We start from the raw sequence: 27,189 nt of genomic DNA, 5'->3' as shown, positions 1-27,189 counted from the left end.
TAAGAGGATGTTGAGAGGAGAAAAATTGAAATATACACGAAATCGCAATCTTTAAAGAAGTTTCAGGAGGTTATGTGAGCTCCAAGCCGGTTGGCCACTTGTCTCACTCTGAAGTTAAGTGTTTAACTGAAGGAATTATGCAAAATTTTTAAGTAAAAAAGTCGTAAGATAACAGAGCTCAAAACAATGCGTGACAGCTGCAGGGCCAGGTGACCTCGATGCTGTCTGCTGTGGATGACAGCGACGGGTAAGAAATACAGTCCTTACAATATTGTGACAAAGAAGTGAAGGTATGAAATTTGAAAAGGGCTTTTATTTAGAGACTGTGACATCAGAATTATGAACACTGATCATATCTGATGTAGAAATGTACTTGGAAACATGTATTCGAGTAATGTCAAAAAGACAAATCTCTGTTTTTAATGTAGAAAAGTATCTTGTCTTCACTTTAGGTTTAATTAAAGAAGGAGTACTGATATGTAGAAGTAACAGCCTGTTAATAGGTCAATGATATAGGTATATTTTAGAATTTTAGGAAGAAATAAATTAACAAATAACTCATGGCATAGGCCTACTTAGATCATCGAGTAGTAATAAATAAAATAATAAAAAAACGTTTCCTAAACTTAGTCACTTAAATAATATCACGTGTCTCATATGATTCATGTAGGGCCTAGTATAGATACAGCACTTTCAAAATACATTAAGTAATTCTAATTTTCCCAATAACAGCCACTTCTCGATAGGACCACTCTTTTAATTTCCGGAAAGTGTCTGCTCTTGGCAAGTTTTACTGTGATGATAATCATGATGATAACAATAATTCTTTTACAATCGTCGGTTTCACTGAGCACTAGTTCGGCTCCTTTCCATCCGACACTGTATGTAGGCCTTTACATATTAGCAAGGAAGCCCATAATAATATAGGGCATGTACGACAATGGGCCTTCACGTAAGACAATATAAAGTATACATCAATGTCAAAAGGCGGATTTCGAACCTATGGCAGTGGCTTTCTCGCATAACGATCGGCGTGCTATGAATATATGCAATTATTTTATCGTAGACGTAAAAAGGAATTTCAAATAATGGACATACCTACAATAAAATTAGGAGACATTCAATATTTCTAAAAAAAAAAAAAATGTAACTAGAAAAGAGTCCGAGACATAACACTAAATTCCGATAGACAGAAAAATATACTAAATTCCGATAGGCAGAAAAATATACCGGTAACTCAAAAAGAATCCTAGACAAAACACTAAATTCCATTAGAGCGGAAACTGTATGGGTAATTGTTGGAGGGTAAGCGAGAAAGACTGTAAAATAATGGTCAGATCTAAAAAAAAAAATGCAATGGAAGCATTTTGTACTAGTCTTTTCTAGACTGATTAATCGTACTTGTGTGTAAGATTATTCCCTCCTTATCACGGCAATAAAACTACTCAGCAATGTCACCACTTGGAATCTCGTACTTGGGTTGATATTTGATGGCAACTACACAAACTTTTAATTCGAAAATATTTGACAACCGATCTGTCCGCGTGTGCATGTCGAAAATAATAAAGGCAGCAGGTAGTACGGTACTTACTCGTCGTGGAACTCCGGGGAGCGCGGCGACGTGCTGGAGGCGCCGTTGTTGTAGCGATAATCCCTCGTGGGCGACATGCTGGAGAGGTCGCCGTCGACGAACTCCTCCGGCGGCGACGGCTGTGCCGACGATATGAGGGGCGACTGCCTCAGCGTCGTCGTGGACGACACGGGAGAGCCCTTGGGCGTGCCAGCGCCGCTTCTGAAGCTCGCCTTGCGCACGAGGCTCGGACTGGCCAGCCCTGAGTGCATCTGCAGCATGCTGGAGGACGACGCCTGCTGCTGCTGTTGCTGCTGCTGAGGGGACGTGGGGATAGCACCATACGTGAAGGGCCGGCTGTCCTGCCGCGCGTGGTACGGGATGTTGTCGTCCGTCTCCGTGTCGTCGATATAGTTCACGTCCACGAGATCGTCCAGAACCGTCGAAGTGTTTGTCACATTTGCACGATCACCGCCGCCGCCAGGAGCGCTCGTGTCGTTAGCCCCGTAGCCGTTGTTCAACTGTTTGGCTGGCGGAATGTTGCCGCAACTGGAAGCCGAGCGAGCTGTCGATGGTAGGTTGATGACGTCACAAGTTGCAACAGAGGGCGAGCTGTAGTGATGCTGGAATGGATGAGGTGGCTGAAGGTCATCTAGAGTCGCAACGTGCCTCGTCGTGGTCATGGTGGTGGTGAAGCTGCGACTGCCATAAGGGGAAGTGGTCGACGGCGGCAGGTCCGGGATGTTCTCCACCGTCAGCAGCATGTCGTTGAGGAGCTCGTCCAGAGCCCGGTGGTGGTCCTGAGGCGACAGCGGCGTCACCGTCGACGTGGAGGGCGACGGCTGCAGCAGCGAGCCGCCGTGCCCGTTCAGAGAGGTCAGAGGCGGCGGCGGCGACGTCGAAGAGGCATTCGACGTGTTGTTGCTGTTGCTGTGGTGCAGGTGCTGCTTGTGGAGCAGGAGCCCGTTGCCGGCCGACGAGATGCCGGAGTCCATGGAGATCGTGTGCGGACTGCCCCCCGCCAGCTCCTGCTGCGGGGCCCGCACCGGCGACGACTGCAGTTGCTGGCGCTGCTGCTGTTGCTGTTGCTGCAGCTGCTGTTGTTGCTGCTGTTGCTTCTTCGAGATGGTCGCGTACAGAGATCCGTCCAGGGGCCCGTACGTGTGGCTCACCTCTGCCTCCTCTTCCCCTCCTGAAAACCGAGACAAAACTACCACAATAACCTCAACTGTATACCACAGCATCAATCACCCGTAGTAATAGTCAAATACATCTGCATCGGTCTTAAGAGAAAACGCCTTCTCTAAAGCATTATAAACAAACTGAAATAATGCACGTGTTACTTTCAGTTACATTAGACAGGTAAATTAAGAGCTCGTAGAAAAACTGCGACAAACTGTTAAATAAAGCTGATCCGTTACTAACACAAAAAGAACATAATGACAATATACAATGGTAAAAACATACATTACTACTATATGCAAAAAAATTATGTCAACATACCACATTGTAAATTAAAGAGATCGTGGGTGCCGGGGAACTGCGAAAAATTTTGGACAACACCAAATCCTGTTGCTAATGAAAGGAACCGTACACAGTTTTAATTTAAAGTGGCAAAAGAGTTCAAAATACATTAACAGCATCCCAATGTAGATTACCCACGAATGCAGCCGTGCGTTGAAGCCGCAACGAGAATCATGTTCAAAGCAATTTGAAATACATGTTTGTAAACAAACTGAACGCGAAGAGATAGAATTCCACATTCAATGCAATATTTCATTGGCTTCAATATTTTTACTTGCAGCGTGTTCACACCTATGAACACAAAACATTTTTTTTTTTTATTACTTAGGAATTTACAATGAGGTCGGCACCTGACTGATGGAAGAGAGACAATTCCGAATTTACTTTTCCAAAGCAAATGGGCACAGAGAGCTGCTTTACCGACGACTATAAGATGCGAGGCCACCAGTTAACAATACCCACACACAAATCCAATAAGGATCTCTCCGACTTACCAGCATTCAGAGTCAATTATTTTAACATACAAGCATGACACGTTCAGGCGGTAAGGATACCTAACCGGACTGAAATGGAATAATTTTAAAAGTCCACTACGGCTGGTATGACCGGCGTGTAGGCCGAGGTCCTGACGTCACAGGGGGGAGTGGGGAGGGCGTTCGGTCTCGCAGGAGGCTGGGTACTCAATCTCCTTACAAGGCAACTTGTTCATGGCACCAGCCGGCAATGAATGCGCAAGACTACCTTCCCCCCTCTGTTCCCAATGTTTTCTCCGTGTCTTACCGACCGAGTGCAGAAAATACGCGGTATACACATACCTTGCCCTCCAGAGCGCTGCTCAAGGTCTCATCTTATCAATCAAGCACTCATTTCAGTTCAATGGTTCACAAAACGCGTCAACAGCAAAGCGAATTATTCGCATTACTGCATTCAATTACGGTACTGCAATAGTTTATGCACCTCTGACATTAAATTCTATTCAAATTATGTGAAACGTGCGGGATCTCTTTCTTCTGACCTATCAGCAGTTTTCTCATCACCTTTGAATGGGTCATAATCAATGCCATTTAGGCTGGTCACATTTATGTACGGAACATGGCTACAAAGGGGTAAAATTAGAGGAACTTTGGATTTCATTTTCAATTTAGCTAGTACTTCAGCTAGTAGATTTCAACAGTGTGTTACGATTCGGTACTTCCGCTTCGAAACTACTTAGCTACAGGTTCCATAATAGAAGTAATATTGGATAAGGACTGAAGCAGCGTCTATCCTGTTGGGTCAAGTTACCTGTACCAATTTTCTGTGCTAGCCAGGCATGGATGGTTGGATTACGGGTATATAGTGTGACAAACCCACGCGTTTAGGCTACTGATATGGGCCCACTGTGTTACGTCCGGATTTTGATGTAGGCGAGAAATGACCGGATAATTTTGCCTGACATTTTTTTTATTAGGAACAGAGTTCTTTTGCATGCCGTAATTCTTTCCTCCCGAAAAAAAAAAAACTAAGCTCTGGATTTCGTCGTCCTTTGAAATCCATTTTCTTGAACCAGCGATCCTTGAATACAATGAAGCGCAAAACGACCGGACTAGCTAAACATAAGGGAACATATTAAATATATATTTTTTTAAATTTAGACAGCCATTCCTACAATGTAAATCTTTTAACATCAGGCAAGCGTGATAAAAATTGATTATATTTTGTATATTATGTTAGCGTGCGAAAATTACTTTTAACACTGACCTTCAACAGTTTTCGCCGACTATCAATTGTTTCCCATCAGTTGTCACAAGGCAACGATCGCAATCGATCAATAAAGCGATTCAAAGAATGGCAGGCCAAATTAAAAAAAATACTGTTCTTATTTTAGAAATGTACACAAATTAAATAATTTGCTTCAATAGCTATTTTATTGATTTAAGAGTCTGAATTAAATTATAAAACAAATTAGGGGACACCGGGGTTTGAACTAAGAAACCCTCAGTCTGCAGTCGAATGCTCAGTGTCCTGTAACATTCTAACATGAGATAGGCAACCAAGACTTTAGAAACTTCGTCTTATTTCATAAGAAAAACTAATCGCAAGATCTGTGCTAAAATCCTTAAGCGGTTAAAACATGAAGGGGTGGGAGTGGAGGACAACGAGTGTGGAACAAGGTGGAACAAACACGAGAGGCCTCCTCCTGCAGAGCGAACATCGGCGAATATCGAACTTCGCCGTACTCGACAAACTTGAACCGAACACAGCGCCTGTAATGCACGACGCTAGTATAGGCCTATACCACCGCTAGCTTTCAGCATGATAAAGTTTGACTATTACAATGACGAGGAATACTCACTGCTATATTATTGTAATATGTTTTAGAAATTATTGTAAATATTACTATAATAGATAAAGCTATTGTATTCAATTACAATTTGGCTGGACGGAAGAGAAGCCCTGTTGGCTTTAGCTCTGCCAGATTAAACAAATTTATTATTATTATTATTATTATTATTATTATTATTATTATTATTGTTATTATTATTATTACTACAGCAGTGGAGAGATAGTGGAAATTGTCACTATACGAACAAGGAAGAATGCCGTGTAAAGCTAAAGAACGGCTGTCTAAAAACTAGAGTATGATACACATATTAAAATTATTTTATTTTGTTCCTAGGGTTGCTTTATTCGACTGCGACTTCGTTTTGCAAACATCCCTGCTCACAAAATAAAATGTCATTTTTAACACTTCAATCGTAAATATTTATTACGTAACGAAGATTTCAATTGCAACGTGGGCGAGAAATGGGCTTCTAACAAGGCTGGGGTTCTTTTACATGTCGTACACCTACGAACACGAGGCCAACAGCTTTACTTCTTTTCCGGAGCAAGTCATGCAGAGGATTTTATCGTCTTCTGAAATCCATCGTCTTCGGCCAGGTTTGAACTCGCGTACATAATATCACAGTGCAAGATTACCGAGGACGAATGATTATAATGTAGGCTAATATAAATAGAGGCCCTATAAGAGTCCGCAAAATTATAAGAAAATTGCATTAGTGATCCAACCGACTCGGTGCTGGATGTTGTCGCTAAATATCAAACGTCATACAGATTAAATACGTATTAATGCTGGAAGGATTATAATTATGCTGAAGGAACTAAGCTACCAAAGATATTTACAGAAAACAATTAAAAGAAGAAAATAAACCTCTTGACTGAATCAACTGTTTATGCAACTACTGTGTTATGTCACTTTGTCTTCTATGTACAGTATACCAAGTGCATTAGTTTAAAAACAAACCATCTTCGACTGTTTTCCTAATAAGTGACATTACGTAACAGCTGTACTTTTGTCTGCATGATATAAGAAAAAGTTTAGAACTAAATGCAAATATCTATGATGTAACAAGTTAAACACTTAAATAAACACGCCTGCAGTGATTGGAAACATGTTATAGACGACAGATAAGAGAAAAGAAGAAATAACGAGTTCTGTAAAAAATATTAAGAGGAATCATTCAGTAGCGGTGCTGCGCATTTTAAATATCTCACAAGCAAACAGATGGGGGCAGATAATAAAGCTATTTTTATCTTTTACCATGTTAATGATGCCTAAAGAAGTGCTTATACAAATTTTGGCCACACGACCGCAATTACGAGGGCCGTAAAATAAGTTCGCCAGGGACCGTTAATAGAAACAAAACACAATTTCATTGGAACAATTTATTGCAACAGAAACAGCAATTGCTGAGCTATTTTTAACATATTCCCATATTCCCCACCGGAATTGAGACATTTGTCATATCATGAGATCGACAGAGATGTGCAAACGGCTGTCAAATGCTGGTTCCGATCCCAGGCGGCTCACTTCTACGACATAAAGATACAAAAATTGATCCCACGGTATGACAAATTTCTCAATTCCAGTGGGGGATATGTTGACAAATAGAGCAACAATTGCTGTAAATGTTTCAATAAATCTTTCCATGCAATTGTGCCTTTTTCTGTAAACAGCACAAGGGAAAATCACTTTCTGGACAGCCTCGTAATTGCAGTCGAGTGGCTAAAATTTGTATAAGCTCTTTTATTTGGCATTATTAATACGGTGGAAGAAAAAAAAATTAACTTTTTTATCTGCACCCATCAGAATGTTTGTTTGTCGGAGATAATTCAATGGATCTTTCTCATTTCTTGTGCACAAATAAGTTATATTTGGGCTTCTCCCCAAGCACTTGTCGGATTCTAAGTTTCTTTTTTATTTCTGATTCTAGAAATGCAGTCTTAGAGGATAGACTACAGTCCTCTTTCTGAGTTAAAAAGTTTATGAACTACATTTTTTATTTTGTCATGAGAAAAAGTAATTTTATTTACATTATTTACTTAACATTTATAAGATTATGCTTAAATCTCTATGAAAGCAGTTCACCCTCTACAGTTTGAATGGCTACATATTTCCTGAAAGTGTGAAACAATTTGGACAATTAGTTCAAGAGATATCATGTTTTTAGTTTTAAAAATAGCAGGAAATTACTTCCTTTAAATTGTGTAAATAGAAATAATAAACTAATAAGATAATTATACATTTGTTGATGCCAAATAACACTTATTTATGTACAAAAAATGAGAAAGACCCACTGAATTCTCTGTGAGATATTTAAAATTTTGTGAAAGGTTTACAATCTGCAACACCACTAATGTATGAATTCCCCTTAAGGTCTTAGTTTTATGTCATGAGGTCAAACTTCGAAAGAGATTCTTCCCTCAAACCAGACGCACTCTATCACTGCTGTTTCTTGATAACGGACTCAAAGGATACAAACCAGGGACACTCAGAACAGACGAGGTGCAACACAAAAATAGAAACCGGCAACTTTCGTTTTGTAAGCCATCACCACTAGAAATCCGCCACTACACAATCTTCTCTTAATGCGTACTAGTATTTCGAAATATCATGCCACTATTAACCATGTTTATTTACTACATTATTAAACGCATGTTGAAAACAACAATAATACACCACAATTACATATAGTAAGACAGTAAAAAATTTAGGGGTATATTTATATTCAAATTTGAATTTTCAAAGTTAAGTGACCTACATACGTAAGAAAACCTTTTCCATAATTCATTCCCTCAGACACTTAACAAACGTTTTACCTCTCAGCCTTAAAAATAACCTGATTCAAACTTTAGTGATGCCCCACTTCGATTATTGCGATTCTCTATTCATGAATCTAAATACTGATCTTGCCCATAGACTACAGCGTGTTCACAATATCTACGTTCGTTTCGTTTGTAACATTAGAAAATTCGATCATGTAACACCGTCACAAGAATTGTTGTCTTGGAATCCATTTAAAGAAAGAAGATTCTTCAACTCCCTCTTATTACTATTTAAAATCATCCACACCTCCACACCCTCTTACCTAGCATCTCGTTTTGTTTACCTTTCACTACCTCGAACCCGGAACATGTAGGCTACCTTCTCTCTATTTCTCTGCACAGAACATCCTTCTACTCATCATCTTTCAGTATATCGATTCCACGCCTCTGGAATTCTCTCCCTGACCATGTCAGAGACTGTCGGACAGTATCAAAATTCAAATTTAAATTAAAAAATCACATTCTAGCTCATGGAATTGCTTGTTGAATATCTGTCAGGTTGCGCAACTTCGACTTAACCCTTTACATATAATAAATATAGTAACTATGCTGTTGTGAAATTGACAATTAATATGTAATGTATTTATTATTTTTATTATTATTATTATTATTATTATTATTATTATTATTATTATTATTATTATTACTATCATCATTGCTATCTCTGTTTTTCTTTCTTTTTTTTTTCTTGTATTAGCTCGATGAGAGCTCTATAGTATTCTTTTGACCCTGTTGACCCTCTATAGGGCTTTAATTTAATTTGTATTATTTTCACCAGCGTCTGTGTTATCAGTTATTACTATCATCATTGCTATCTGTGTTTTCTTTTTTTTTTTCTTGTATTAGCTCGATGAGAGCTCTATAGTATTCTTTTGACCCTGTTGACCCCCTATAGGGCTTTAATTTAATTTGTATTATTTTCACCAGCGTCTGTATTATTAGTTATTACTATCATCATTGCTATCTGTGTTTTTCTTTCTTTTTTTTCTTGTATTAGCTCGATGAGAGCTCTATAGTGTTCTTTTGACCCTGTTGACCCTCTATAGGGCTTTAATTTAATTTGTATTATTTTCACCAGCGTCTGTATTCCTTTTTTGTACTTATATGTGCTATCCTGTCAGATTAAATAAATAAATAAATAAATAAATAAATAAATAAATAAATAAATAAATAAATGTATTGTAATTGCGTACTACATTTGATTCAATTAGTATTGGGGAGTGGCTGGGATAGAGAAGTCCATCCCGCAGTAATTTAACATTTCCCTTCCCAGAGAATTTCAGGAATCCTAGATGTTGCTACATTGCGACCGGCAATCAGGAGATGGAAAAAAGAAAAAAGAACAGCGCCTAAACACTCAGCACTGGACATTCCATACAAAATAACGGAGAATCCACCTCGAAGTCGTGGCCTAGTCGCAAGGCCGGCCAGCTACGTAGCTGTACTTTCAACACAAAATTACGCGAGAGACTTTCACTGCTGCAAATGCATTGGATTTCCAGTTCTCAGTGAAATGAGCGCCATAACACAAACGTGTATTTCCTAACGTATTATCACCGTGAGGTTTTGTTTTCAGCATTTAAACGTTGCGTTTCCTGGAAAGCATGGGGAAATATGACATCACGGACGAAGACAAAAAATTTGAGTCATATTTCAAACTCCCACTTCATTTAAAGTCAAGGGAAACCGTAGGCGGCCTTCTAAAGGATCTCTTTGAATACGACATTTCTCAGGAAACGGTGTTACCAAGAAATAACATAAACTTATTATTTGTTTTAGACCTTCAACATTAAAAAATTCCAATATGCCACTGCCTTACCATCTGTTAGTTCTTTTCTTCGTATTCAGTTCTATACCACATCCCCTTTCATTACATCTCTACTTTCCTAATCTATCCTATTGTATCGTATCCTGTCCCATACCATGTTATCCTGTCCTATCCAGTTCCATTCTAAGCCAACCCTTGTTTAACTATAATACTTATTGATTTCAGTACACAAATAAGATCTAAACAACAAAATGAACTGCTAGGGCCTTATAGATTTCAAATAGGCCAACTACTTTAGTATTTCAGATCTAAACCTCTAAATTAAGTCCTATCGTATTTTCATACATTGTTCATAAAAACGCAAAACACAAAATAAAAATAAAATTTGGAGGTGAGCAATATTGGAGTACATAAAGTAGATCTGAACCAAAGAACCCGACCGGGACTGCAATAACTCGTGTTGAGTGATAGGAAAAATCGTAAGAGATAAAGAGATAGTGAGATTGGAAGAAAAATGTAGCCTAGAAGAAGTGAATTAAAGAAAAAATACTATTATTACTGCTGTCTTTTCGTTAAATTCTTCTTATCCAGTTATGTGACCACTATCACTATCATCGCATCACTATCATCGCTCTTCAAGCGCATGATTCACTGTATGGTGTCACCGAATTGATTCAGCTACAGCATCCAGTCCTGATTGGAGACCTGATCCTCCGCCTTCCTGTGATGTTGTTCTGCAACTTCCTCAGATCGATGGCATCTGTTCGCAATTCATGTGCCTGAATCTGCTAAATCCTTAACAAGAAGAACATGTCGCCGTCAATGTCACGACCCATCAAGGCGCCATCTGTCCGAGGAAGCTTACACTCTCCGGTTGCCAGCAGTCCGCAGAAAAGCCCATACGGCTTCGCTGGATATGTGCAGCTTCCGCAGACAGATGCCGCCTATAGGCAGATCCTGGCAGAGCAGTGTATATTAGAGAGTACCGCATTCTCGACGGCGGCAGCCATATTTACTCCTTGCTGGGCACAGAAGCGTAAGCAATAATGCTAGAACGATGGTGATTAAAGGCGATATCATACATGTTGTTGTAGTTTATTGAACATAGGAGACAAGAATTAATAAATATTATTGTCATAGTGAAATGACTCATGAGAGATAACATTTTATTATTTATATTATGTCCATTTCAATAGGGATAACATCAGCAATTTTCTACTGCAATTCTCACACCAACATTTCGACCGCCACATTTAGCAAATTGTTGTGCATTTGCTATAACAGATAATTTTCTTAACAATAAATATATTCTAGTCCTAAACTAATGATAAGATTTTTTCAAATATATTATAACGAATTGGGAACGTATGAGTTGAAGTGTTAATGAATAAAAATTCACATCCTTTAGTGTCAATATATTTTCTACCAACGTTTCACATTTTTCTGCATTTAGAATTATATCAAACACGAATTTACAAGGGTATACGTGACGTTTCCATGTACGACTTGAGAGTCACTAATATGCTAACCAAATTTATATATTCATCCCTGTTATCTGTTATTAGATATGAAATAGAGTTTTCACAAATATTATATAACTTATTTTGTTTTATTTTGAACAAACCTGATCCCAACAAATAGTAAAGAGCTTGGTGTTCACTCAAGTCAATATTTCCATTTTCAGTTAAATTAAAATTTAGCCTATATCAATTTCTTTTGTTTTTTTTTAGTAGGTTATTTTACGACGCTTTATCAACATCTTAGGTTATTTAGCGTCTGAATGAGATGAAGGTGATAATGCCGGTGAAATGAGTCCGGGGTCCAGCACCGAAAGTTACCCAGCATTTGCTCATATTGGGTTGAGGGAAAACCCTGGAAAAAACCTCAACCAGGTAACTTGCCCCGACCGGTAATCGAACCCGGGACACCTGGTTTCGCAGCCAGACGCGCTGACCGTTACTGCACAGGTGTAGACAATTTCTTTTGTTCACATTCATCTTCACTAGACCTTTCTGTTTCGGGTTTACTTACATCTGTACCTAGAAACTCAACTAATTGTTCAGAATCGCAAACTGCGTAATTTTCAAGCTTCGTTTTTTTTTTTTTTTTTTTTTTTTAGAAAAAACTGATGAATCGTAATCCAGTTTTTGAATTCTATTGCATCCGGGATTGGATTTAAGGAATGGAGAGTACAAAATAAATTTTCTAACGCATCCTGAGTGCATCTATCTAGCATTAGATATTTGAAGTTCCCTTTATTAAGACAATTTCTTGAAAATCAAGAACTGTTTTTATTACCAGCATTATACCAGTTTGGAATAGTTTCCAACGTCCGCTTTTCTCCACCTTGATATTTTCAATTATAAATATTACGTCATTATACTTATGGTTTTTAAGGAACCCGGAGTTTCAATGCCATTCACATAAGCTCATCATCGGTCCCTGTCTTGAGCAAGATTAATCCAGTATCTATCATCATATCCCACCTCCCTCAAATCCACTTTAATATTATCCTCCCATCTACGTCTCGACTCCGCAAGGTCTTTTTCCCTCCGGCTTCCCAACAATACTCTATATAGATTTCTGGATTCGCCCATACGTGCTACATGCCCTGCTCATCTCAAACGTCTGGATTTAATGTTCCTAATTATGTCAGGTGAAGAATACAATGCGTGCAGGTCTGCGTTGTGTAACTTTCTCCATTCTCCTGTAACTTCATCCCTCTTAGCTCCAAATATTTTTCCTAAGAACCTTATTCTCAAACACTCTTAATCTCTGTTCCTCTCTCGAAGTGAGAGTTCAAGTTTCACCAACCATACAGAACAACCGGTAATATAACTGTTTTATAAATTCTAATTTTCAGATTTTTTGATAGCAGACCAGATGACGAAATCTTCTCAGCCGAATAATAACAAGCATTTCCCATATTTATTCTGCGTTTAATTTTCTCCCGAGTGTTATTTATATTTGTTACTGTTGCTCCAAGATATATTAATTTTTCTACCTCTTTGAAGGATAAATTTCTAATTTTTATATTTCCATTTCATATAATTCTGGTCACGAGACATAATCATATACTTAGTCTTTTCGGGATTTACTTCCAAACCTATCGCTTTACTTGCTTCAGTAAAGTTCCCGCGTTTTCCCTAATAGTATGTGTATTTTCTCCTAATATAATCATGTCATCCGCATAGACAATAAGCTGTAATGCTAATTCAGTACAACAGCAATTGATTACACATTGATTAACTGCACAACAACACGGCATTCTTCATGATAACGATGGAATATCACACTAGAAATCTGTGTTCCTACGCAAGTCTTGCGGTGTACTGAGTCTCTGCAGGAGTAAATATGGCCGCCGCGTCGGCATTTGTCGGATCAAAAGAATGCGGTACTCTCCAATGTACACTGCTCTGGATCCTGGAACCACATCCGCCATATCCTCCTGGTAACCTGTGATCTATTGAGATGATTAATGAAATTATATTAATGAAGGCGAAATGAATCCGAGGTCTAACGTCGAAAAATCTCAGGAAAAAACCCTAACCAGGTAATTTGTCCCAACCAGGCCCGCTCGTTTCACGGCCAAGAACGCTCGCTGTTACTCCACAGTGGTGGACATGATTTGTGGTAATCATATTCCTTTCACATCACCCTTCATCCTGAACTAGTAATCTGTCTAGCAATCAATAGTACAAAATACTATAAACAAGTTGCGGAATTCTCTATGGTCAGGATTGTGTAAGACCATCGATTGATGCATAGGGAAATGAACGAAGCTAAGGAACATGTACAAACTTCAATTTTTTCGCAAAAAAAAAAAAAAAAAATTGAAACTCGGCTCTGCTAGGAAAGTAGCCTCAAACATTGCTTGTTTTTTTTTCTTTTTCTCCTTCCTTTTGCAGTTAGTTTATCATCACTGTGATTCTCATAATGAGGTGATGGTGAAAGCCATGATTGATGCTCGTCTAATGAGAACACAGGAGATATTTTAAGCCAATCTTTCCTGTTGGGGGTTGAGATAGGCAAAAAATAAAAGATTCGTTGCTCTGACAAACACGAGGTCAATTTCCCGGCTTCTTAATTAGAACTGGAAGTCGCGCCTTGGCTCAGGCTTGCGTAACTCGTGTCCATATTTGAGGCACAATTGGAAGCAGAAAGAAAACACACACCCACCGTTTACAAAAGAACATAACCCCTATTACGCATAACCTTTCATTCTTACCATTTCGCAACTGCGCACCTGTTCACTATAGCTGCTCGCTCCCTATTAGGACCTCCAAGGTTCACTAAAGACTGTGTTGTAGTTCTTGGATGTTTAAACAGAGCTTTATTTTTAGTTTCTAACATTTCGGGACTATTTTCAGGTTCCGTTTCCAGGGACATGTCATTCGCATCCTAGGAAAATTTCCCCTCTGTTGTATTCGTAGCGCTAATATGGTTCTCAAGCCTATCACGGCAAACCTATTTTTAAATACATTTTTGGTTACTGGTAAAGGCTTTAGTAACTCTGCAGGTAAAGTATTCCAGTCCCTGATAGTACGATTGAGAAAAGAAAACTGTGTTTCACAAGTAAGTCTTACGACGGCTTTCAACCGCAAAGCCTATTCAGCGGTTAAGACATGTTATAATAATAATAATAATAATAATAATAATAATAATAATAATAATAATAATAATAATAATAATAATTTATTTTAGCTGGCAGAGTTAAGGCCGTAAGGCCTTCTCTTCTACTCAACCAGCAAAAAGTATTATGTTTGAACTTACAAAGAATTCAACAATGTGATTTAGATAAGAGTTACATGTATACAAGAGTTATTTACGAATTAAACAACAAAATACTATGAACTATTAATTAAACACTGAAATACAAACCATGTAGCACAATAAAGCTAAAATACATAAAATGTTAACATATTTTCAATAATGTTAGATAATAGAAAGAGATTATTATGAGACAATTTTGAAAATACAGCACTATCAGGATGCATGTCTAAAGGAAGGAGTAACAATGTAGACAGTGATAGATTAAGTTGATACTGTGATAAGAGGGAAAGACAATAATGAGAGAAAAATTACTGAATTATCTTAAAATATGTAATTTCTCCTTATACGAAGCACAAAGAAAACCACTATGACACAACGGTGCTATTTCAAGATTTTCGCAGCTATCTAGAGTTATTAAAAAGTTATGAAAGATTTGAAAGTCCTCTAACTTCGTTAAAAAGTAAGTTTATAGAACAATCATATAGTTTTATTCATAATAGAGTCGGTTTATTTTCACGTATTTAAATTTTTTCGCTGTGGAGTGGTGATTAGCATGTCTGACCGTGAAACGAGCTGGTCCGGGTTTAAATCCTGGTTTGGACAAGTTATCTGGTTGAAGTTCTTTCCGAGGTTTTCCCTCAATAACAGCAAATGCTGGGTAACTTTCGGCACTGGATTCTGGACTCACTTCTCTGTCATTATCACCTTCATATCACGCATATGCTAGATAACCATCGCAATTGATAAAGCGTCGTAAAATAAACCAATTAAAAATTACACATGATAAAACCACGGTAAGAACGTAGAAGTTCCATACTTTCATAGCTTCAGCACTAAAAGGTAACAGGTAATTATTTAATATCATATACATTTGCAGAAGTTATTCGAACACGAGATGATAATGACATTGATAACGAAGCATGGACGTTGTCCAGGAAGCCGAAGTAATAGCTGAATACTAACCCGGGGCGGGACTTGATTCTTGCAAAATACTGACGTGGGATCTGTGATGAATAATGAAGTTCTTCATCAGATACTTACGAGTACTTAGTTTTCAATTACCGTATTTTCGCGTGTATAGGCCTCAATTATTTTTACTACATTATTGATTCAAGCATTAGGGTACGGTCTATACTCGAGATAATTAAAGGATTCTGTTATTTCACTTCAATTCTCTCTGGACTGGACTGGAACAGCTTACCTGCGGATATCTTTCAGGGTGGTCCTCTTAAAATCAATACATTTAAGGAAAGGTTGAGAAGATTAGACTGAAAATTTAATTGGAGGTGCAGTGTAATTATTTAAGTTGTGTCATGTAATTAATTGAGTTGATATATAATTAATTAAGTTGATATGTAATTAATTAAGATGATATGTAATTTAGTTGATATGTAAATAAATTAAGGTGATATGTAATTAATTAAGATATGTAATTAAGTTGGTATGTAATTAATTAAGGTGATATGTAATTACTTAAATTGGTAATAGTTCGGTGAAATAGAAGTACTTATAAGTTAGATTTACTTTTGCTTATCGTAGGCGTTATTATAGAATAGTTTTTATTTATAGTCCTAGGTTTATTGCATCTACTATTTATAGATTTACGTTTATTTTATTTTATTTCATTTACGTTTATTTTATTTTATTTCACGTAATTGTAATTATTGTATATTATATATCACTGCCACCGGGTGTATACCCAATTGTAGTGTTAACAAATACATACACACATGTATGTCACACAATTTGCAAGCCCTAATCGTTCCGCGCGATCCTTTTATTTGGGCGACATGACCTCTGTCATTTAAATCGTTGTCAAATTTCTCAATTTTTATCTTAGCCCCTTTACAAGAATGTAAGTATTTGTTTTCTTCCAAAATTTGTCTCTAAATTGGGGTGCGGCTTATACATGCGTGCGGCCAATATACGCGTAAATATGGTATCTTTATTTCAAAATTGTTCCATGAACTCCAGATTACCATTTCATTGTTTCCAAACCAGAAAAATTGCGTTAAAACTTACGGTGACAGAAACTATTGGTCAAATTTTCTACGAGTGTTTCTTCTGTCACTACTCACTTCTCATTCTAGTGATAGCGAAAAAATTCCAGAACATAATGCATAGTTGCGGTTGGTGTATAAAGACTTTGGGCGTCTCATTGCTGAAATGATTTAAAGCACTTCTTTATTCTTCTTTTGCTTTTCGATTTACCACTTTACAATTCCTACGTTTTTTACATTTTGATTTCTCGTAATTGACCCCTCCCCTGTGACTAGGCTCCACGAGTTCCCACTACATACTGTGTTTTCTGTATAGGGGAGAGTTGGGTAGTCTCGGACATCGGGTAATATCGGACAGTGGTGTTTCTTTCATCTTCCACCAATTGTTAGTACCTAAGTGGCATGGTTACGTTTCTGTATGCGACATCTGAACACTGCTACCACCATCTGGTGGTAGATGAAAGAAACATCACTGTACTATCATCTAGTGGTAAATGAAAGAAACATCACTGTCCGATATTACCCGATGTCCAATACTACCCAACTCTCCCCTAACCCCTAACTTAAACATTTAAAAGGAAACTGAAGAATTAACTGCCAATCTTGTAATTCAAAAGTTACGAAATGGTAATGTAAAATCATTATCCACAGAAAGGCGACAACTTAACTATAAGAATTAATCATGAATCAACTTGAGCCTAATCAACCTTGTATCGGTGAACTTTCTTTTCCCAAACACATAAAGATGCTCAGTGTTAAATTATGGTTCTTGGAACAAATGCCTATCTCGTTACTACAGCAAAAAACATGGAAAATAATTACCATTTTCCTCACTAGTTGACATATCCGAGGTCGTCTAGTATCGGTACCATAAATTATTCCAGAAACCCAACGTGTTTTATTACGCCATTAAAAGTTCACCGAGTATGCCTTGTATAGAAGGGCATAAAAAACAAAAGAGAACTGTCGCATGTCCGTTAGGTAGTGGATCAATCGTGAAATACAAACTTTAATTAATGTCTTCATTTTAGGACATAGGCTGAGTAACGGTCAACGCCCTTTCTCCGGTGCAGGTGGTGGACTCTGCATTCGGAGCATTCTATTATTGTACGGACAAGTTATTTGAAAAATCCTGTTCCCTTACAGCACGCTTTTTTTATTCGAACTCCCCGACATATCTTCCTACGCTAAAGACAGCAGATCCAAGAATTGTGATTCCATGTGGGCGAAGTGATAAACATGTACAGAGAACGCATACTCAGGTGTCCGTACAGAAAGCACCAAACTTCCAACAACTTGTCTGCAATACCTTCTGTCTCAATTTAAAATACAATGGAAGTTCAACGTCGTGCTGATTTCACGGTACAGGAGTCCCGCAACATGTTTTTTTAATAGTGTAAACTGTTGAAATTTTTTGGAAGAGGAAAGAAGGTCAAATTTTGACAAAGTTAAATTGCCTAAAAAGAAACAAAAATTAACCATCCAAGTTATCATCATCGTCGTTGAAATTTCTAAAGTTGAGATAAATGGGAGAACGTCGGAAAATAAATCTCACCCTGCGGCCTTTCTTACAACGAAGTATCACCTGTCATCGTCTATGATTGAACCCGAATACGTGAAGTAATATATCCACGCTCAAACAATGATATACCGAAGGGACTTACGTGCAACGTAATTTAATTTATCTCGACAAGCTAATAAAAGTCGGGAAGGCCTGAGTTACAGTACGATTATTTAGTCCTGACAGTTGCCGGCAATCTGCGCCTGGGTCAGGCGAGTCCATTAAGTTACGCCAAGAGATGTTCAGATTAGTCTGCTGTTGCCTGCAATCAGAGATCGGATGTCACTCATGCGGTATTGCGTTGTGTTTCCAGTATAGTTAAGCTGTACTGCATTCCTTTACCTACCGCTCGCCCTTATCTCTACTTCGGAACTCTCCCCACTATTCCTATTACTTCCCCTCTTTCGCGTCGCTGAGCTGTCAGGACTAAATAATCAGTCTGTACGATATAAACAGGCACACAGTGGTACTTCAATTTGCGTCGTCTTCGACTATCGTCATTTGTACTAACCGTTGTTCGCTATTTAAAACTATTAAATTCGTTTATCGTCGAGGTTCTACTAATCGTTAGTTTTTGTCGAGTAATGTATAGGTCTCGCAAGCAGGCAATACCGACGGAAGGGATGCGAATGAAACAATGCGATAAGGAAGAAAGGGCGACAGGAAAGGTCACGACATAGCTTGAATGATATTCAAGAGTACAGTCGGAAGAGTAACGACATCGATACAATCAGTCTTGCGTTGTGATAGTTACATTACGACTTTAGTTTGTTCCATTGCATGTGAATACGTGTCTTGCGTTGCGCGTTTAATTGCCTTCAAATTTTTCTCTTGCTACGTTCTTTATTTCTACAGCGATGTCCTCATCTGTTCATCTTCTTGGAAGAGACAGTACTTCCATCAGCCCCCACCTCCCGTCCCTCGACGTGCCTACATACATTCATCAAAACAGACAGCAACGCCACCATTCCTTTTCGGTAATCGTTCCTTGCGCGAACTATACTGGTACATTTCTCCTGGATGACTAACATTCGCACAATCTCGAATATATAATCACACACCCGAGTGTCTCGTTTTGTAGAGCAAATTTCATTTTAACGTAGGCATCTAAATGAGTGTAATGTATTAATTTCAATGTCAACTTCGGTAAACAGACATGGCGTCTTATCGAAAAATGCGACTATGTTTATTCAATTGTACACCAATTAGTAGGTATGCTTTTCTATTAAAGTTCTATAAGAAATGTAATTGACTCTTTATTAAATTAAATGAACGTGTTAGTATTAAAAGTGCCATTTCTTGTAATACATAACTTACCAGTAATTTTGTCCGAAGACAAAACATAAAAAAAATTAGGCCTGTATTTATAAATGGCGACAATTCGCTATAACAAAGCCTACATTTAAATGATTATATTATTACAACTAGCCGTACCCGTGCGCTCCGCTGCACCCGTTAGAAATATATATATATATATATATATATATATATATATATATATATATATATATATAAAATAATTACATACTTAAAATAGGACATTTGATCCAGGGAACATTCGTGTTTGATAGAAGGATAAATCGTTTAATATGTTACTTAATTTAAATTGCATCCAAATAATTAAAATGCGATCATTTTGGTCCAGAGACACTCATTTGGTGCAATGACAATTCCTTTAACATGTTTCTTAATTTTTATTACATGCAACCATAGTTTAATGAAGATTGACATCATTTAGATTTAATGTGTATATTTTATTTTACTTGTTATAGGTTTCCATTGAATTATGGTAATAACTTAATTTTAACCATTGTTTTCTACGTATTCAGTAAATGGCGCTTGGCCCACTATGGTTCTGAACCCTTCAAATAATTTAAATTATATTATGTAATATTACATATTATATTATATTATATATTATATTATATTATATTATATTATATTATATTATATTATATTATATTATATCAGAAGTTACTGTAATAACATTACAGCATTATGTCCATCTAGAGAAACTACACTTTCCAATGGTGAAATAATAATTAATTATACAAATCGGTTAATTTAGCTTCCGATATTACTTCATACAAACACAGCAACATTCTCTGTAGGCTATCTTTCATAGCTTTCGATTGTTACTGTCCAAGGCCCCTTATAGACGAAGTCGTTTGTTTTTTAATTAATTACACGGCCTTAGATGGCAGTTATTTTAATTTTAAAACTCATTTATCTCATTAAATATCAGTCCTATCAATTTTTTTCAAGAAATAAAACGTATCGCAAATTATTTGTAAAGAAACTTTTGTTATGCAACTTTTTCACAAAAATCAATAATAAGCGAGATATTTCGATTTATTTAATTCAGGCCCCCTTATAACCGCCCTTTTAAATAATGTATTTTGAATGCCATATAGCCTAAAATCTAAGTTACAACGAACTTAATTTATATTCCAATTTTCATCGAAATCCGTTCAGCTATTATCGCGTGAAAAGGTAACATACAGACAGACAGACAGACAGACAGACAGACAGACAGACAGACATACAAACAAAAATTTCAAAAAAGCGATTTTCGGTTTCAGGGTGGTTAATTATATATGTTAGGACCAATTATTTTTGGAAAATCGAAAATTACCAGAAAAATTTCGGCTACAGATTTATTATTAGTATAGATTTGTGGAACAAAATAACGACGGTACCGGTAATTGATGTTCCACTGTGTCTCAAAGAATCAAATCTCGAATCCTGGCCCTCTACAGTGATATTCGTCAGCTGATTCGTCTACAGCTGGGAGAAAAATTAGTGATCTCGGGAACTAGACCTGTCGGAAGTTTTGAAACTCCACCTGAAGAGCTGCCGCATTACATAACATCTTCAAACAATGCTTATTGACAGAGACCACGGCGGTGGGTTCTCCTACTCTGTCTCACTGACTGGCAAGATTTTATGACCTTTGTCACTTGTGTGTGAGAAAATTGAGAATAAAATCATCAGATATCTCAAGCTGTCATCTGAACTGTATTCCAGATGCTCGCCGTTTGTTGGGGGTATTATGGCTGTGTAGCATAGATAAAAGGCTAATTCAGGTCACCTTGATCGTACATTACAGTGACTTTCAAACCGTGGCCTGAGGAATTCTGGGGTTCCTTAAAGGGTTCTCCTATCTTCTTTTACACTTCATGCTTAGTGTCTTACTCTGTCTTTGTAAAATGTTACATAAGTTGGCCGAAGCTGAAGACGGAACAATCGCTGTGTAATAATTTTATTATCAAGGACTTTTTCGGAAGCTAATATACAAATATAAATGCGTCGAAAATGATAATCAATTCTAGATTCTCTTATTCGATTTATTTTAATAAAAGTCGGTCATATGTTGGTACAACGAAATTCTGGGGACAATGAAATTATGTTCGTTATATTAAAATTCTGTTAAATGAAATAAATACAAACTAAAAACATAATACAGTAAAATCTCGTTAATCCGGACTAATGGGGGGATAAGTTGATTGGTTTAACGAAAGTCCGGATTAATTAAAATGAATCTGATAGAAGTTGTGTTAATGCACGATTTATGTGTAACCAAATTTTTAATTTAATTATCTCAAAAAATAAATTTTCTATGTTTTTCAACAAGTATTCATTTTATTTCTCAGTGGTTAAAGCTAGAGAGATGAAACTTGGCATACTTATTCATTAATATCTCTGTTGTGAAAGGGAACATTTGATTGGCTGTATTCAGCTTAGTTTTATTGCTAGAGAATTATACGTAAAGCAGTATTATTTTTACTAATGTTTGAACACTGAAGAAATTATATATACAGTATATTTTTTTTTACAAATGAACAATTTAGGGTACGGCATTACTATTGCCCCATTGCACAATATACCTTTAAGGAAAACATATATTAAAAAAATATTTCTTTTAGAAACAGGATGTTGTTTAGTCAACTGTCCGAAGACAGGTCTGAACCTCAGAAGCGATACCAAGAAGGTATCACTTATGAGGCAACTAGGCCAGGAGATAATGGGGTAGAGTGGCCAGTTCCTTTACCCCTAACATAGCATACATCGCGGACTAGCTACATATTACAATAGTCAAGAGTTCAGATGCATACAAACAATTGTTCTTCCTTTGACACATATCGTCAAGTGAGATGTAGCCTACTGCCTGATTGCCTGATAATAGATATACGTATCAGCCAGAACCTCCATCAGAGGATAAGAAATAGGATTTTTACTAAAAAAAAATTATTTTTTAAGTGTTTAAGAGAAAAGATTGAAATTTTCAATGTGTGGTTATGATATCGATATGCATATTAAATAACAATTTCAATTTCCTAGCTAAAAATTGTGGAATTTAGAAATTTCAGTAGCGCATCGCTTTAACTTTTCGCCACTCTCTGGGCCGATTTGGCCTGCCAATGGGTTGACTTTATAGCGTGTCCTCGGTGGTTTAGTGATTATCATGGTTGCCATTAGATGTGGAGTTCGCAGGTTCAAACACGGCTGAAGGCGATGGAATTTTAAAAAGAAACAAATTCTTAGTTAAGAGATCATGAACTAGTTCTGCAATACAAGAAAATTTGTACATATTCCAGTTAGAGAAAAAACTCGAGAGCTTCAAACAAAACTGGTTTCAGCTTATAGGAAGAATGAACCATACCTGAATGACAAAACTTCTGAGATATCAAAGAAGAGAAAGACGATCAATGGGAAGACTCAGAACTCGCTGGGAAGGTTCTTTCAACTGAAAGGGCTTCGAGGCCTAACCTATACAGCAGAATAATAAGAAAAAGTCTTTGATTTCATTTAGAAAAGCAGTACAGCTAGAAGTCTCGCACATAAAATAACCCTAACCCTTAATGAGAGCTAAGAAAAAAAAACCGGTAAGTGGTACCACAATGGCTCTATTTTTGGCACTGTATAGGCTACATCGACTCTTAGGATAAAATCCACATTTTTTCCTTAATGTCTTTCAAACTTTAGTGACATGATTCTTGGGAGTAAACTAAGCAATTTATATAATTCAAACTTGAAAATAGAATTCGGAGGCCCAAAGAAAATTTATTTTGGAAAAATTTAATAAAAATTTGGACCGACCTAACTCCATCAAAAATTGACCTAGAGTAAAACTTCTTTCGCCGAAATGATCCCCTACATATGGAGAATGTTACAAACTAAAATTATTTATCTTGAACCATTTAAAAGATATGCCACGTATAATAAGCACTTTAGAAAAAAAAAATATATACATATATATACATATATATATATATACATATATATATACATATATATATATATATATATTGTATATTTTTGCGATAAAACAATAATTATTGTAATGGACTGAAAATAATAATTTTAGTTTACAACATAACCACATATTAAAACTTTAATTTGGTATCTCAATGAGGTCTTTTTCCCAACTGGAAGTCTGCTTTTTGTCCGTCGGAAGGATAATAAACATAGGAAAATGTAAAACAGGAGAAAACAGACACTGAAGATGGCGTAAGACACGAAAAGTATAGTGCGCTTGTATTATAAATGACCAAATAATTATGAAATTATTGAGATAATCGGTACAAGATATATATATATATATATATATATATATATATATATATATATATATATATATATATATTTGTTTAAAACAAGAAGAAATGAGCTTCCAGATGAGGTAAAAACATTATTTAGAAAAATTCTGAAGAAATTTGACATTTCTAGAGTCGATGTATACCTTGAAGCGGGAAAATGTTCCACCCCCATTGCATAACATACCAACATCATTTAAATAGAAATTTCTCATACTACTACCACCAAAACGATAAATTGAATTTAATTTTATTTATGTACTTCATTCCTTAATGTGTTAACCAACAGCAGAAAAAAATAATATATTGTCACGTAAAGTAACAGTCATTCAGACTATTGCAATTGCGTATTCCGACATTTCCTCAACACATATTAATAAAACATCCTCTGAGTTTGTGTTTTGTAACATCAATGCAATATATTTTGAAATTATGATATAGAAAAGGTCACGATTTGTCATGTCTTTAACTGGGACACGTATGTCAGTATTGTTAAGAAATGATTGGCACATCTCCTTCAAAATTATTGAAGGGGAAGTGAACATCCTCCAGATAACGTCATCCGATAATGTTATTATGTAACAATTAAAGAACGCAAGTTTTCTACAACTGAAATTATTGCGCAGATATCAGTAGGAACACAAGAAAATTAATTTTCCTTGTATCTATTTATACAAAGTCCGTTGCATGTGTATTTTGAATTACACATATTCCATTCTGAAGTGACTGGATATTGAAAGAAAATGGCTTGCAGAAAGAGATTAAGTTTTGGACATTATTAGACCTAAAATTTTAATGCGCTGTCACATGTTAAACAGCATTCGAAAATTTCACCCGCTATCACTCAAAAAAATACTAGTGGAAACACTAGTAATGCCCCACTTCGATTATTGTGATTTTCTACTGACTGACCTTAATGTCAACTATTCGCAAAGATTACAATGTGTTCATAATTCTTGTGTTCGCTTCGTCTGTGATGTCCGTCGCACTGACCACATTACCCCATCCTTCCAAACTCTAAACTGGCTACGGCTTAACGAACGTAGAAATTTTCATTCCCTTGTTCTCCTTTTCCAAGTCCTTTACACCTCTACACCTACCTACCTTGCTTCCCGTTTCAGTTACCTGTTATCATATCATAATCTCTTCACAAGCACGCAAAATAGCCGCATACTAGCCATACCAACACATAAGACATCATCGTATTCATCATCATACACAATCTCGATCTCGCGCTTGTGGAATATCTACTCAGTGACATCAGAGACTGTCGGAATTTAGCAGTGTTAAAAAACAAGCTTATTAGGCATTTTCTTACTGCGTAGGGTAGGTTTAATTTTTTACTTAATTAATACAACATTTTCTCTCTTCTTAAATTTTACGATAAACTGTCTAGCCTTTATTAATCAGTTAATCTTTTAGTAGTTTGATTTTTATTGTATTTGCAAATTTAATATTAATTGTAATTATAATTGCAATTGTGTTCTTAATATTGTAATTGCAATCCCCTGGTAGAGGGGAAGAGAAGATCTGATGGCCTTATCTCTACCAGGTTAAATAAATAAATAAATAAATAAATAAATAAATAAATAAATAAATAAATAAATAAATAAATAAATAAATAAATAAATAAATAAATAAATAAATAAATAAAAAGTTTATATAGGGTCGTTTAGGGACATCACGCCACGCTAAGGAAAAATATTAATTTTGGGACCAATTCATGGAACTTTTATTAAATTTTTCCCAAATATGTATAGATAAGTTTTCCGTACATTTCAAACATCTGGTGCCAATGTATCATTTCATATCTCTGTATTTAAAAAAATACAAATCGATGCCGAAGTGTCGACTTCTCCCATAATGGGGGACAAACACAGAAAACACTTCAAAAATCAACATTTACAACACAAGTTTTGCTCTCCCAGAATGACCCTAAATAAAATTTGCAACCAAGGTATCTGACCCAAGCAGTTCTGGCAACTCTGTTTTGATACAAAATGTTTATAGTCGTTAAATTTATTTAACAAACTTCATTTTTCTAGAGAAAGTTGTAATGTCTGTTTTGGAAACAAGCGATAACTGGTAGGTCTCTCCCGTTACCTCGTGTTGTCTACACTGTGGCGTGTCTCCTGACATGGGTTACTAATCAACTTTGTATCTACTCTGTCTTCTTTACAAAGTCTATACATTTGTAGTGGGCATTCAATTACACTCTGCATTTCTCAACTTTTACATCAGGGATCGAACCATTGTTTTCTTAATTGATATTGGAATGCGTAGAACGTAATCAGCCTACTTTCCAAGTAAAACATTTTATGAATGCGGTAAACCAATTTTCACTACTCGTACTGCGCCAACGTCACAAAAAAACTAAAAATATAGAGAATATTAAATTATAAGAATGTAAATTGTAATAAACGACAAACTAACTCTGATTTAAATAAAATATTTTTGTATTATATTTTTATCTCTCGTTCAAATTTCACAGACCTCCAATATCTGAACTTACATGGAGAAAAAAACAAATGTAGTTAAATCCGGCGATAATGGAGGCCATGCCACTTTGTTCAAATTTTTTGGTTACGGTAATATTGGATATCAATTTTAAAAGTTTTAAGGACACTCCTCGAGTCTTGAATTGCCTTCTGCAGAAAGGAAGCTGTGCGTAATCTGACATAGGTTGCTAAAAAAAACCTGTATCTGCTTTGTCCTCTTTACAAAATCTATACATTTGTAGTGGGCATTCAATTAAGCTCTTATTTAACGTCTCCACCAGAAATTGAACACTTGTTTCTCTAAATTATTTGGAATAGATAGAACGTGCTTCACTTGGAAATGTTCTGTAATGGGAATGGGAAATTTTAGAAATGTCACGAAAATGGATAAATTATAAACAATACCAAAGCACAATAACGTACAATGCACTACAACATAACTCCATTTAAGTAAGATACTTTTATATTATTATTCTATAATTTCTCTTTAGAGTTCACAGACTTCTCACATCAGAACTTGTTTGGAGAATAGAAACAAATGAAATTTATAGAACCAGTCTATGTTCCACTTATCAGCTTACTCAGAATTCTTATCATCGGATCAGAAACACTTTTAACACTTAATGTAAATATATAAATCCTGTCTTCACAGAAGGCAGATCGGGCACTCCCAAGCTACTTATTCGAAGGTCGTGCTAATCAAGAATATATTGCGTAATTCTCTCATTTTCTACTTGTTACTTGAACTCC

General features: G+C 36.3%; 1 protein-coding gene across 13 annotated transcripts in view; it reads right to left on the bottom strand.

Moving 5' to 3' along the window:
• LOC138706401 (tensin-3-like) overlaps positions 1-27,189 on the bottom strand; it is an 812,914-nt gene that overhangs the window by 127,110 nt on the left and 658,615 nt on the right. For all 13 annotated transcript variants that reach the window (XM_069835653.1, XM_069835657.1, XM_069835661.1 and 10 more), the window contains one exon: positions 1,592-2,762. In XM_069835653.1, coding sequence (XP_069691754.1) covers positions 1,592-2,762 — 1,171 coding nt within the window. The remainder of the gene's footprint in view (positions 1-1,591; positions 2,763-27,189) is intronic.

This window comes from Periplaneta americana, chromosome 9 (assembly GCF_040183065.1).
Source record: "Periplaneta americana isolate PAMFEO1 chromosome 9, P.americana_PAMFEO1_priV1, whole genome shotgun sequence".
In the NCBI taxonomy this organism is placed as follows: Eukaryota; Metazoa; Arthropoda; class Insecta; order Blattodea; family Blattidae; genus Periplaneta; species Periplaneta americana.
The sequence above is the reverse complement of the archived record's forward strand: the minus strand, read 5'-3'. Positions and strand labels throughout refer to the sequence as shown.